This window comes from Triticum aestivum, chromosome 2D (assembly GCF_018294505.1).
Source record: "Triticum aestivum cultivar Chinese Spring chromosome 2D, IWGSC CS RefSeq v2.1, whole genome shotgun sequence".
Lineage (NCBI taxonomy): Eukaryota > Viridiplantae > Streptophyta > Magnoliopsida > Poales > Poaceae > Triticum > Triticum aestivum.
In genome coordinates, this window is record NC_057799.1 from 643,307,521 (window position 1) to 643,322,262 (window position 14,742).

General features: G+C 47.8%; 1 protein-coding gene across 1 annotated transcript in view; it reads right to left on the reverse strand.

Annotated features, from left to right (window-relative positions):
* Positions 1-576, reverse strand: part of LOC123056139 (disease resistance protein PIK6-NP-like) — a 1,348-nt gene extending 772 nt beyond the window's left edge. Inside the window, exon 1 of the mRNA XM_044479858.1 lies at positions 12-576. Coding sequence (XP_044335793.1) covers positions 12-576 — 565 coding nt within the window. The remainder of the gene's footprint in view (positions 1-11) is intronic.
* Positions 577-14,742: the final 14,166 nt, after the last annotated feature.

Sequence of the window (14,742 nt, forward strand, 5' to 3'; positions counted from 1 at the left end):
CGATGATGCACCTTCATCTTGCATAGGTAGCAACTTTATGATCTCTTCCCTCGAGCGGCCAATGCCAACAAGCTTTGCTTCGTCTTCGTACAGTGCCAGCAAGCGGGGATCTGACGGCGGAGCTGGGGCCGCAAAACTGTCAACTCTATACCTCTCACGACGCTTGCTCACCTCCTCAACCTCCTTTTTGATGCGCTCGATCTCGACGGCGATGTCGCCCCGGGCCTTATATGTCCGTGGCAGCAGGGATGATTTGGCACTCACACAGCAGCACGTAGTGGAGGATCCAGACCTAGACTCGCCAACAGCAGCATCAACGACTACCATGAAGGAATCGATGGTGTCCTCGATGTTGTATGACATCTTCCTCACGTTCCTCGCCCAGATCTGAACCTGTTTGTCAAGCAGATCCGGTGGCACCTCCGACACCTTCTCAAGGGCAGCTTGCATGTTCTCCAGCTCATCCCGGATGTACTGGATCCCCTCCTTGGCGCTCTTGTGCAGCTTGTATTCGTCGGTGAGCATCTTGGCCAGCTTGGCGAGGAGGGCCACCGGCACCCCGCCACCAACCAACATCTCGCCAACCTTAGCTTCCTTCTTCTCTAGCTAGTAGGATGTACCCTGTGTGTGTGGGTTCTCTATCTTTCTGTGTGTGTGTGTGTGTGTGTGTGTAGCTAATGCTTTGTGCAGCGACAACGGAGCATCTTGAGAAGGGGGTTACAGTGGGTGGGAGCTTGGGGCATCTCCGATGTTGCCGGAGAAAGCGCAAGCAAAAAAGATTCCTCAAGTCCAGTTATATAATGGAAAAAGGGCTGCACTCCTTCCTTCCCAGGCTTGCTCTCTCCCTCCATGTTAAAATCAACAGATGCTATGCTGATACCAAGTTTCCTGCTGCATTCTGCAATAGTTTGAAGGTGCCCGAAGTTTCAGTCATGGCAACAGTAAGTAATGAAGACCAAGGGCGACTGTACATGTATACTCGCTAAAAACAGTAGCCGCGGTGGTATGGTACGGTCGCCATGTTACCTGAAGCAGCCGGCGCCCTTCTCCTGCTCCGCCGCGCGCGCGCGAACCCCGCCGCCTTCCTCCTCCTCCTCCTCTCTGGTCGCCGCCGATGCGCGTCGCCTCCCTGCCGCGCCGGCGCCGGCGCTCGAGCTGATCCTCAGCTCCGTTTGGGGCGGCGCGACCTGGCTCCGAGAAAGAAGATCGGAGGGAGATTCCGGCTGTGGGATCGATCCGCGACGGCGGAGGAAGGGGACGGCGAGGCAGTATGGGAGACTGAAGGAGAGAGTACCAGAATTGACCGGCCCGGTGTAGGAAGAAGTCCATATTTCACCCTCAAATATGGCCTCATGGACAAATACCCCCCGAACTCGAATTTGGTACAATTTACACCCTAAAGTTGGCAAAACCGGAAAAATCTCTCCCCTGGTGGTTTTCCATCGATTTAACCCAATTTTGGGTCAATACTGCGTGACGTGGCGTGTTATTGTGGTGGGTAGAGAGAGTTATGTTCCGGTGACGTGGCTCGGTTGGGTTGGGCCAGGTGAACGCACCCAAACCCCTCTCTCTTCACGGTTCGCCTCCGCTGCGTCCTGTTCCGCTGCCGTCAAGGTTGAAACCACTACAGTCGTAGTCGCCCATGGTCCAGACGATGAAATCATGATCGGATTGAAGCCATGGATACCGGTACGTGATGCGAACCCATTGCCCCTCTCTCCGGTGTGTGATTTAGGGATTTTAGGGTGCCACAAAAAAGGGTTTTGATGGAGGGGATTTGGGGGGTTTTCGTCATCTATGTATCGTCAGCCGTCGTCGTTTATTGTTCGTTCAGTTGGTCAAGAGGATGAGCGAGCCAAGATTGAGGATGAAAGAGCCACGTTCAAATTCGCGAACATCTGTATTATAGTGAGTGGCAAGCATGTGTATTTTAATGAATGTCCGGCAAATCTGTTGGATGAATATTTTCGCTAGCTGCTACTATCACTTATGTAGGACCTAGTAGTAGATAAAGTGATTGGCCCAACAAACTGCCCGACCCCCGCGTCGCTCGCCCTGGGCGACACGGGGGATCCCCACGCCGCCGTTGCCTGCTACACTCCGCGGCGCCCTCGTCTCCGCCGCTGCCGCCGGCCTCGCCTCCGAAGGTGGCGTGGGGGGTCCCAGCGCACGCAGCGATTATTTCTGGGTCCATAGGCGCGGCAGCTTCGTGCCTGGGTGACGCCGATGGATGATCTCACGGCAGGGCTGCATCTTGAGCTGTGGGGCTTGGGTCCGCGCGGATCTGGCCTCCCTTGACGCGGCTGCTTCTTACTTTGTGGATATCTTATTCCTTCCTTTTTTTTAACTATTTTGTGTGTGCATCCTACTTTGTGGATTGATATCATCATGATCTTCATCTACCTAGAATCTTATACACTTGAGAGAAGTTACATCTGTAGTTGATATCCTTATTCTTTCACGTCCATCTTTCCTTGGTGGTTATGTGAAAGGATTTATCTTGAGTGCGGATCTTATATCGTTGCATCTTGATGCACTCTGTTGTGGTGAAGATTTTTTTCTCTTGCTTATCTTTACAAGGCTTTGCCATCTTAATTGGTATCCCTTGTCTTGATGAGGCCTTCATCTTCTATCTTTACCATGGGTTGTCGCAAGCTTTGTTGTTATCATTTTAGTGAGCTTGTGAACCCATTTGCTAGTTGGGTGTGTGTGGAGAGGACATGTCATGCACCGTGTATCTCATTTTTCCAAGACCATGTTGATGCTTAATGCTCATCCTTATTTTAGTCTTCTCAAGTGCTTTGCCATGACTCACACACATCATTTTGGTTGAGCCTATTCTTGGTTGCCTCTTTTACATGATTGCTCAACCATTTGTTTGTTGCAAGTGCTAGGCTTTGTTTTCTATATGCTCACTTGCACTTGTTGTAAGTTTCTATTGATTTTGGGAGAGCTATGATCCTATTTTGTGCACTTCGTATCCAAATACAAATATTCTTATGTGTGCACAAATCATGGGGAGCTTCTCTAGTTTCTTTAGAACACTCCTTTGCTCATATCATAATATCCTTTATTCATGTGGCTCGTAACATCTTTGGTCTAGTTGGTTCAATTGATATCCTTTGATTGCTTGCTTCAATTGGTATCTTTTGATTGCTTGATTGTTTGTGTCTCTCTTTGTTATGTCCTTGTGACATATCATTCTTTAGCAATCTTTGTGCCTCAATATAGTTTGTGTTCCTACAAGTATTTACCTTTGGATATGTGTACGGCATTCCACTATCTTGTTGAGAAATACACAATTTATGGAGGAACACTTTTTATATTGGCCTTCTAAGCTTTTCGCCCATTTTGGCAATCGATGCCAATGGGGAGAAGTTTCAGAGAGTTTTGTGGAGAAGGTTTTCAGAGTCTTCTCCTTGCTTTGGTTTTGTTCCTAAGCATTTGCATCTCATTCTCCTGCATCATTGGTTGTTGCATTGCATGGTGATGCATAATTCCTTATATAAACTCTCTTGAAAGTGATTGTCATCAATTACCAAAATGGGGGAGATTGAAAGGACAGGTGGTGCCCCCATGTGTGGTTTTGGTAATTGATGACATTCTCTATGGACTAATGGTTGCATTGAGTTATATTTGAAGGATTTGTCCATAGGCATTTCTTGAAGTACATGTGTTGGTTTCAAGGAGTTTATGAGTTTACCAAGGTGGTATTAAGGAATTATCCAAAGATTGGTCATAGAGTTGGAAAGAGTCAAGGTTGATCAAGACTAAGTACAGAGAGTGATTCAAGGTGATCATCACACAAAGCGTAGAAGATACACCGAGTGGGATCAAGTGATCTCATGGTATGGTAAGCATTGTCCATTGTGCTTTGTATACTAACCCATGGTCTATGTGAGAGTTCTATGTGGGTTAGGTACGTGTTCATGGGCTTGCGTTAAGAGAAAGATATCACTCAACCAATGGATAGGATGACATCAAGTGGTGATCGTCATCAAAAATTCCATGCGCAAGTTCAAGTGGAGCATCACGAAGAGATCAAGTGCTTGATGCTTGTCGTCCATTGTGGTGTCAATGGACTTGTGAAGATGTGCAGAATAGTGGCTCACCCATAGTGAAGTATGGGGGAGCAATCATTTAGTCTTCATCGACCCAACACAATCAAGAAAGGTGGTCCAACTTGAGGGAGTCAAGATCGTCATCATCTAGCTCAAGTGGACTTCGTGCAAGGCAAAGGTTTGCCCTTGATAGGTTTTATATTTTACCAGTCTCATGATGATAGTTTGGAGACCCGGTTATAGGATCGATAGCCGTACTATCAAGGGGGCTCTCAAGTGAGTAGCGTGATCGTATCGTTTGTCGAGAGCTCAAACCATTGCATCCTTGCATCATCTTTCTTGATTCTTATTTGTATTTTATTTTTAGGTTTTAGAGCTTGTGGTTATCTTCGTGACAAGCTCTAGTACATCGAAAACGGATTTCATATACTTCTTCTATCGCGTTTTCGGTGTTGGAGGTTTTACCGGTCTTTTTCGAGGAAGGGTTCTCACCATTTTATCTTGGGCCTTTTATAATTTTATTCTTATTGTTAGTTCTATCAAGATTGTGTTAGCCCTTGTCGCTAGCTTTCCAACAAACTTGGTTTCGTTGAATTCGGAGTCCGTTTGCAGAAGTTGTGGCAATTTTGGTGTTCTGAAAAGGTTGCAGCGGTACTACCGCGGACAAGAGCGGATGTAATTTTTTACTACCGCAGCTACTATAACGGTAGTACCGCTCCGGACCAAAAAATCGTCACAAGTCCAGCGGTGGTAGGCACGGATGTATTTTTTTAGTACCGCTCGCAAGCAGTAGTATAACTACCCTTTGAGGTAGTACCGCTACCCCTTGCGGTAGTACCGTGAGGTCGAGTGGTAGTCCCGCTCTGTGCGGGCTGTGAGCATAATAGTTGGATTTTTTCCCACCTATAAAAGGGGGTCTTCTTCCCCAATGAACTTTATCCTTTGAGCTCGTGTTCTTGTTGGGAATCGTAGCATAATTTTAAAATTTTCCTACGCTCACCAAGATGCATCTATGGAGTCTACTAGCAACGAGGGGAAAGGAGTGCATCTACATACCCTTGTAGATCGCGAGCGGAAGCGTTCCAATGAACGTGGATGACGGAGTCGTACTCGCCGTGATCCAAATCACCGATGACCGAGTGCCGAACGGACGGCACCTCCGCGTTCAACACACGTACGGTGCAGCGACGTCTCCTCCTTCTTGATCCAGCAAGGGGGAAGGAGAGGTTGATGGAGATCCAGCAGCACGACGGCGTGGTGGTGGATGTAGCGGGTCTCCGGCAGGGCTTTGCCGAGCTTCTGCGAGAGAGAGAGAGAGAGGTGTTGCAGGGGAGGAGGGAGGCGCCCAAGGCTGTAGGTTTCTGCCCTCCCTCCCCCCCCCTTTATATAGGCCCCCTGGGAAGGGGGGGCGCTGGCCAGGGATCCCATCTGGATGGGGGGCGGCGGCCAGGGGGGTGACTTACCCCCCAAGGCAAGTGGGGCGCCCCCTTCCCTAGGGTTTCCAACCCTAGGCGCAGGGGGAAGGCCCATGGGGGGGCGCCCAGCCCACTAGGGGCTGGTTCCCCTCCCACTTCAGCCCACGGGGCCCTCCGGGATAGGTGGCCCCACCCGGTGGACCCCCGGGACCCTTCCGGTGGTCCCGGTACAATACCGGTAACCCCCGAAACTTTCCCGGTGGCCGAAACTTGACTTCCTATATATAATTCTTCACCTCCGGACCATTCCGGAACCTCTCGTGACGTCCGGGATCTCATCCGGGACTCCGAACAACTTTCGGGTTTCCGCATACACATATCTCTACAACCCTAGCATCACCGAACCTTAAGTGTGTAGACCCTACGGGTTCGGGAGACATGTAGACATGACCGAGACGCCTCTCCGGTCAATAACCAACAGCGGGATCTGGATACCCATGTTGGCTCCCACATGTTCCACGATGATCTCATCGGATGAACCACGGTGTCGAGGATTCAATCAATCCCGTATGCAATTCCCTTTGTCAAACGGTATGTTACTTGCCCGAGATTCGATCGTCGGTATCCCAATACCTTGTTCAATCTCGTTACCGGCAAGTCTCTTTACTCGTACCGCAATGCATGATCCCGTGACTAACGCCTTAGTCACATTGAGCTCATTATGATGATGCATTATCGAGTGGGCCCAGAGATACCTCTCCGTCACACGGAGTGACAAATCCCAGTCTCGATCCGTGCCAACCCAACAGACACTTTCGGAGATACCCGTAGTGCACCTTTATAGTCACCCAGTTACGTTGTGACGTTTGGCACACCCAAAGCACTCCTACGGTATCCGGGAGTTGCACGATCTCATGGTCTAAGGAAAAGATACTTGACATTGGAAAAGCTCTAGCAAACGAAACTACACGATCTTTTATGCTATGCTTAGGATTGGGTCTCGTCCATCACATCATTCTCCTAATGATGTGATCCCGTTATCAATGACATCCAGTGTCCATAGTCAGGAAACCATGACTATCTGTTGATCAACGAGCTAGTCAACTAGAGGCTTACTAGGGACACGTTGTAGTCTATGTATTCACACATGTATTACGATTTCCGGAAAATACAATTATAGCATGAACAATAGACGATTATCATGAACAAAGAAATATAATAATAACCACTTATTATTGCCTCTAGGGCATATTTCCAACAGTCTCCCACTTGCACTAGAGTCAATAATCTAGTTACATTGTGATGAATCGAACACCCATTGCGTCCTGGTGTTGATCATGTTTTGCTCTAGGGAGAGGTTTAGTCAACGGATCTGCTACATTCAGGTCCGTATGTACTTTACAAATATCTATGTCTCCATTTTGAACACTTTCACGAATGGAGTTGAAGCGACGCTTGATATGCCTGGTCTTACTGTGAAACCTGGGCTCCTTCGCAAGGGCAATAGCTCCAGTGTTGTCACAGAAGAGAGTCATCGGGCCCGACGCATTGGGAATCACCCCTAGGTCGGTAATGAACTCCTTCATCCAGACTGCTTCCTGTGCTGCCTCCGAGGCTGCCATGTACTCCGCTTCACATGTAGATCCCGCCACGACGCTTTGCTTGCAACTGCACCAGCTTACTGCTCCTCCATTCAAAATATACACGTATCCGGTCTGTGACTTCGAGTCATCCAGATCTGTGTCAAAGCTAGCGTCGACGTAACCCTTTACGACGAGCTCTTTGTCACCTCCATAAACGAGAAACATATCCTTAGTCCTCTTTAGGTACTTCAGGATATTCTTGACCGCTGTCCAGTGTTCCATGCCGGGATTACTTTGGTACCTTCCTACCAAACTTACGGCAAGGTTTACATCAGGTCTGGTACACAGCATGGCATACATAATAGACCCTATGGCCGAGGCATAGGGGATGACACTCATCTTTTCTATATCTTCTGCCGTGGTCGGACATTGAGCCGTGCTCAACTGCACACCTTGCAATACAGGCAAGAACCCGTTCTTGGACTGATCCATATTGAACTTCTTCAATATCTTGTCAAGGTATGTACTCTGTGAAAGACCAATGAGGCGTCTCGATCTATCTCTGTAGATCTTGATGCCTAATATATACGCAGCTTCTCCAAGGTCCTTCATTGAAAAACACTTATTCAAATAGGCCTTTATACTTTCCAAGAATTCTATATCATTTCCCATCAATAGTATGTCATCCACATATAATATGAGAAATGCTACAGAGCTCCCACTCACTTTCTTGTAAACACAGGCTTCTCCATAAGTCTGTGTAAACCCAAACGCTTTGATCATCTCATCAAAGCGAATGTTCCAACTCCGAGATGCTTGCACCAGCCCATAGATTGAGCGCTGGAGCTTGCATACTTTGTTAGCATTCTTAGGATCGACAAAACCTTCCGGCTGCATCATATACAACTCTTCCTTAAGGAATGCCGTTTTGACGTCCATCTGCCATATCTCATAATCATAGTATGCGGCAATTGCTAACATGATTCGGACGGACTTCAGCTTCGCTACGGGTGAGAAAGTCTCATCGTAGTCAACCCCTTGAACTTGTCGATAACCCTTAGCGACAAGTCGAGCTTTGTAGATGGTCACATTACCATCCGCGTCCGTCTTCTTCTTAAAGATCCATTTGTTTTCTATGGCTCGCCGATCATCGGGCAAGTCAGTCAAAGTCCATACTTCGTTTTCATACATGGATTCTATCTCGGATTTCATGGCTTCTAGCCATTTGTCGGAATTCGGGCCCGCCATCGCTTCTTCATAGTTCGAAGGTTCACCGTTGTCTAACAACATGATTTCCAGGACAGGGTTGCCGTACCACTCTGGTGCGGAACGTGTCCTTGTGGACTTACGAAGTTCAGTAGTAACTTGATCCAAAGCTTCATGATCATCATCATTAACTTCCTCCCCAGTCGGTGTAGGCACCATAGGAACATCTTCCCGCGCTGCGCTACTTTCCGGTTCGGAAGGGGTGACTATCACCTCATCAAGTTCCACTTTCCTCCCACTCAATTCTTTCGAGAGAAACTCCTTCTCTAGAAAGGACCCGTTCTTGGCAACGAAGATCTTGCCCTCGGATCTGAGGTAGAAGGTATACCCAATAGTTTCCTTAGGGTATCCTATGAAGACGCATTTTTCCGACTTGGGTTCGAGCTTTTCAGGTTGAAGTTTCTTGACATAAGCATCGCATCCCCAAACTTTTAGAAACGACAGCTTAGGTTTCTTTCCCAACCATAATTCATACAGTGTCGTCTCAACGGATTTTGACGGTGCCCTATTTAAAGTGAATGCGGCAGTCTCTAAAGCATAGCCCCAAAATGAGAGCGGTAAATCGGTAAGAGACATCATAGATCGCACCATATCCAATAGAGTGCGATTACGACGTTCGGACACACCGTTTCTCTGAGGTGTTCCAGGCGGCGTGAGTTGTGAAACTATTCCACATTTCCTTAAGTGTGTACCAAATTCGTGACTTAAATATTCTCCACCACGATCTGATCGTAAGAATTTTATTTTCCTGTCACGTTGATTCTCAACCTCACTCTGAAATTCCTTGAACTTTTCAAAGGTTTCAGACTTGTGTTTCATTAGGTAGCCATACCCATATCTACTTAAGTCATCAGTGAGAGTGAGAACATAACGATATCCTCTGCGAGCCTCAACACTAATTGGACCGCACACATCGGTATGTATGATTTCCAATAAGTTGGTCGCTCGCTCCATTGTTCCGGAGAACGGAGTCTTGGTCATCTTACCCATGAGGCATGGTTCGCACGTGTCAAATGATTCGTAATCAAGAGACTCCAAAAGTCCATCTGCATGGAGCTTCTTCATGCGCTTGACACCAATGTGACCAAGGCGGCAGTGCCACAAGTATGTGGGACTATCGTTATCAACTTTACATCTTTTGGTGTTCACACTATGAACATGTGTAACATCACGTTCGAGATTCATCAAAAATAAACCATTGACCAGCGGGGCATGACCATAAAACATATCTCTCAAATAAATAGAACAACCATTATTCTCGGATTTAAATGAGTAGCCATCTCGAATTAAACGAGATCCAGATACAATGTTCATGCTCAAAGCTGGCACTAAATAACAATTATTGAGGTTTAAAACTAATCCCGTAGGGAGATGCAGAGGTAGCGTGCCGACGGCGATCACATCGACCTTGGAACCATTCCCGACGCGCATCGTCACCTCGTCCTTCGCCAGTCTCCGTTTATTCCGTAGTTCCTGTTTTGAGTTACAAATATGAGCAATCGCACCGGTATCAAATACCCAGGAGCTACTACGAGTACTGGTAAGGTACACATCAATTACATGTATATCACATATACCTTTGGTGTTGCCGGCCTTCTTCTTGTCCGCTAAGTATTTGGGGCAGTTCCGCTTCCAGTGACCACTTCCCTTGCAATAAAAGCACTCAGTTTCAGGCTTGGGTCCATTCTTTGACTTCTTCCCAGTAACTGGTTTACCGGGCGCGGCAACTCCCTTGCCGTCCTTCTTGAAGTTCTTCTTACCCTTGCCCTTCTTGAACTTAGTGGTTTTATTCACCATCAACACTTGATGTTCTTTTCTGATCTCTACCTCAGCTGATTTCAGCATTGAATATACCTCAGGAATGGTCTTTTCCATCCACTGCATATTGAAGTTCATCACAAAGCTCTTGTAGCTTGGTGGAAGCGACTGGAGGATTCTGTCAATGACCGCGTCATCCGGGAGATTAACTCCCAGCTGAGACAAGCGGTTGTGCAACCCAGACATTCTGAGTATGTGCTCACTAACAGAACTATTCTCCTCCATTTTACAGCTGAAGAACTTGTCGGAGACATCATATCTCTCGACCCGGGCATGAGCTTGAAAAACCAGTTTCAGCTCCTCGAACATCTCATATGCTCCATGTTTCTCAAAACGCTTTTGGAGACCCGGTTCTAGGCTGTAAAGCATGCCGCACTGAACGAGGGAGTAATCATCAGCACGCTGCTGCCAAGCGTTCATAACGTCTTGGTTCTCAGGGATTGGTGCTTCACCTAGCGGTGCTTCTAAGACATAATCTTTCTTGGCTACTATGAGGATGATCCTCAGGTTCCGGACCCAGTCCGTATAGTTGCTGCCATCATCTTTCAGCTTGGTTTTCTCTAGGAACGCGTTGAAATTGAGGACAACGTTGGCCATTTGATCTACAAGACATAGTGTAAAGATTTTAGACTAAGTTCATGATAATTAAGTTCATCTAATCGAATTATTTAATGAACTCCCACTCAGATAGACATCCCTCTAGTCATCTAAGTGATACATGATCCGAATTTAACTAGGCCGTGTCCGATCATCACGTGAGACGGACTAGTCAAGATCGGTGAACATCTCCATGTTGATCGTATCTTCTATACGACTCATGCTCGACCTTTCGGTCCTCCGTGTTCCGAGGCCATGTCTGTACATGCTAGGCTCGTCAAGTCAACCTAAGTGTATTGCGTGTGTTCCGAGGCCATGTCTGTACATGCTAGGCTCGTCAACACCCGTTGTATTCGAACGTTAGAATCTATCACACCCGATCATCACGTGGTGCTTCGAAACAACGAACCTTCGCAACGGTGCACAGTTAGGGGGAACACTTTTCTTGAAATTATCATAAGGGATCATCTTACTTACTACCGTCGTTCTAAGAAAATAAGATGGAAAAACATGATAAACATCACATGCAATCAAATAGTGACATGATATGGCCAATATCATTATGCTCCTTTGATCTCCATCTTCGGGGCACCATGATCATCTTCGTCACCGGCATGACACCATGATCTCCATCATTGTATCTTCATGAAGTCGTCACGCCAACGATTACTTCTACTTCTATGGCTAACGCGTTTAGCAACAAAGTAAAGTAATTTACATGGCGTTATTTAATGACACGCAGGTCATACAAAATAATAAAGACAACTCCTGTGGCTCCTGCCGGTTGTCATACTCATCGACATGCAAGTCGTGATTCCTATTACATGAATATGATCAATCTCATACATCACATATATCATTCATCACATCTTCTGGCCATATCACATCACATAGCACTTGCTGCAAAAACAAGTTAGACGTCCTCTAATTGTTGTTGCAAGTTTTTACGTAGTTTGTAGGTTTCTAGCAAGAACGTTTTCTTACCTACGTATGACCACAACGTGATTTGCCAATTTCTATTTACCCTTCATAAGGACCCTTTTCATCGAATCCGTTCCGACTAAAGTAGGAGAGACAGACACCCGCTAGCCACCTTATGCAACTAGTGCATGTCAGTCGGTGGAACCTGTCTCACGTAAGCGTACGTGTAAGGTCGGTCCGGGCCGCTTCATCCTACAATGCCGCCGAAACAAAAAACGACTAGTAGCGGCAAGAAGAATTGGCAAACTCAACGCCCACAACTGCTTTGTGTTCTACTCGTGCATAGTAACTACGCATAGGCCTGGCTCATGATGCCACTGTTGGGAATCGTAGCATAATTTTAAAATTTTCCTACGCTCACTAAGATGCATCTATGGAGTCTACTAGCAACGAGGGGAAAGGAGTGCATCTACATACCATTGTAGATCGCGAGCGGAAGCGTTCCAATGAACGTGGATGACGGAGTCGTGCTCGTCGTGATCCAAATCACCGATGACCGAGTGCCGAACGGACGGCACCTCCGCGTTCAACACACGTACGGTGCAGCGACGTCTCCTCCTTCTTGATCCAGCAAGGGGGGAGGAGAGGTTGATGGAGATCCAGCAGCACGACGGCGTGGTGGTGGATGTAGCGGGTCTCCGGCAGGGCTTTGCCGAGCTTCTGCGAGAGAGAGAGAGAGAGAGGTGTTGCAGGGGAGGAGGGAGGCGCCCAAGGCTGTAGGTTTCTGCCCTCCCTCCCCCCCCTTTATATAGGCCCCCTGGGAAGGGGGGCACCGGCCAGGGATCCCATCTGGATGGGGGGCGGCGGCCAGGGGGGTGACTTACCCCCCAAGGCAAGTGGGGCGCCCCCTTCCCTAGGGTTTCCAACCCTAGGCGCAGGGGGAAGGCCCATGGGGGGCGCCCAGCCCACTAGGGGCTGGTTCCCCTCCCACTTCAGCCCACGGGGCCCTCCGGGATAGGTGGCCCCACCCGATGGACCCCCGGGACCCTTCCGGTGGTCCCGGTACAATACCGGTAACCCCCGAAACTTTCCCGGTGGCCGAAACTTGACTTCCTATATATAATTCTTCACCTCCGGACCATTCCGGAACCTCTCGTGACGTCCGGGATCTCATCCGGGACTCCGAACAACTTTCGGGTTTCCGCATACACATATCTCTACAACCCTAGCGTCACCGAACCTTAAGTGTGTAGACCCTACGGGTTCGGGAGACATGTAGACATGACCGAGACGCCTCTCCGGTCAATAACCAACAGCGGGATCTGGATACCCATGTTGGCTCCCACATGTTCCACGATGATCTCATCGGATGAACCACGGTGTCGAGGATTCAATCAATCCCGTATGCAATTCCCTTTGTCAAACGGTATGTTACTTGCCCGAGATTCGATCGTCGGTATCCCAATACCTTGTTCAATCTCGTTACCGGCAAGTCTCTTTACTCGTACCGCAATGCATGATCCCGTGACTAACGCCTTAGTCACATTGAGCTCATTATGATGATGCATTACCGAGTGGGCCCAGAGATACCTCTCCATCACACGGAGTGAGAAATCCCAGTCTCGATCCGTGCCAACCCAACAGACACTTTCGGAGATACCCATAGTGCACCTTTATAGTCACCCAGTTACGTTGTGACGTTTGGCACACCCAAAGCACTCCTACGGTATCCGGGAGTTGCACGATCTCATGGTCTAAGGAAAAGATACTTGACATTGGAAAAGCTCTAGCAAACGAAACTACACGATCTTTTATGCTATGCTTAGGATTGGGTCTCGTCCATCACATCATTCTCCTAATGATGTGATCCCGTTATCAATGACATCCAGTGTCCATAGTCAGGAAACCATGACTATCTGTTGATCAACGAGCTAGTCAACTAGAGGCTTACTAGGGACACGTTGTAGTCTATGTATTCACACATGTATTACGATTTCCGGAAAATACAATTATAGCATGAACAATAGACGATTATCATGAACAAAGAAATATAATAATAACCATTTATTATTGCCTCTAGGGCATATTTCCAACAGTTCTTCCCCCATTGTTGACCTTCTTCGAGCTTGCTAACTCTCAATCCCTCCATGGATTCTTGCTAGTTTTTGAGGGAAAAAAGAAAGGAGATCTAGATCCACATTTTCACCAATCACTTTCTCCTCTATGTGAGGGGAACCCCTTGGATCTAGTTCTTGGAGTTCTTGGTGTTCTCCTTCTTGTTCTTCCTCTCATTTTCTTCCCTAGCATTAGTTGCTTTGGTGGGATTTGGGAGAGAAGGACTTGGGCACTCCGTGTGCCCTTGCCATTGCATTTGGTGCATCGGTTTGAGTTCTTCACGGTGATACGTGGAAGTTACAAGTTGAGAAGCTTATTACTCTTGGGTACTTGGTACCCTTGAGCTTGTTACTCTTGGTTGCTTGGTACCCTTGAGCTTGTTCCTCTTGGGTGCTTGGGCGCCCTAGACGGTTGGTGGTGTTCGGAGCTCAATCATTGTGGTGTAAAGCTCTGGGCAAGGGTCGGGGTCTCCAATTAAGTTGTGGAGATCGCCCCGAGAAATTTGACGGGTACCGGTGACTGCCCCCAAGGGTTGCCAAAGTGTACGGGTTCGGTGACCGCCCCTAAGGGCTGCCATTTGTACGGGTTCGGTGACCGCCCTCAAGGGTCCCTTAGTGGAATCACGGCATATTGCATTGTGCGAGGGCGTGAGGACATTACGGTGGCCCTAGTGGCTTCTTGGGGAGAACTGTGCCTCCACAGCGCTCCAAACGGAGATTAGCATCCGCAAGGGTGTGAACTTCGGGATACATCGTCGTCTCCGCGTGCCTCAGTTATCTCTTACCCGAGCCCTTTACTTATGCACTTTACTTTATGATAACCATATTGTTTCTTGTCATATATCTTGCTATCACTTAGTTGTTTATCTTGCTTAGCATAAGTTGTTGGTGCACATAGGTGAGCCTAGTTGTTGTAGGTTTTGTGCTTGACAAATTAACCGTTAGGTTTATTCCGCATTTGTTCAAG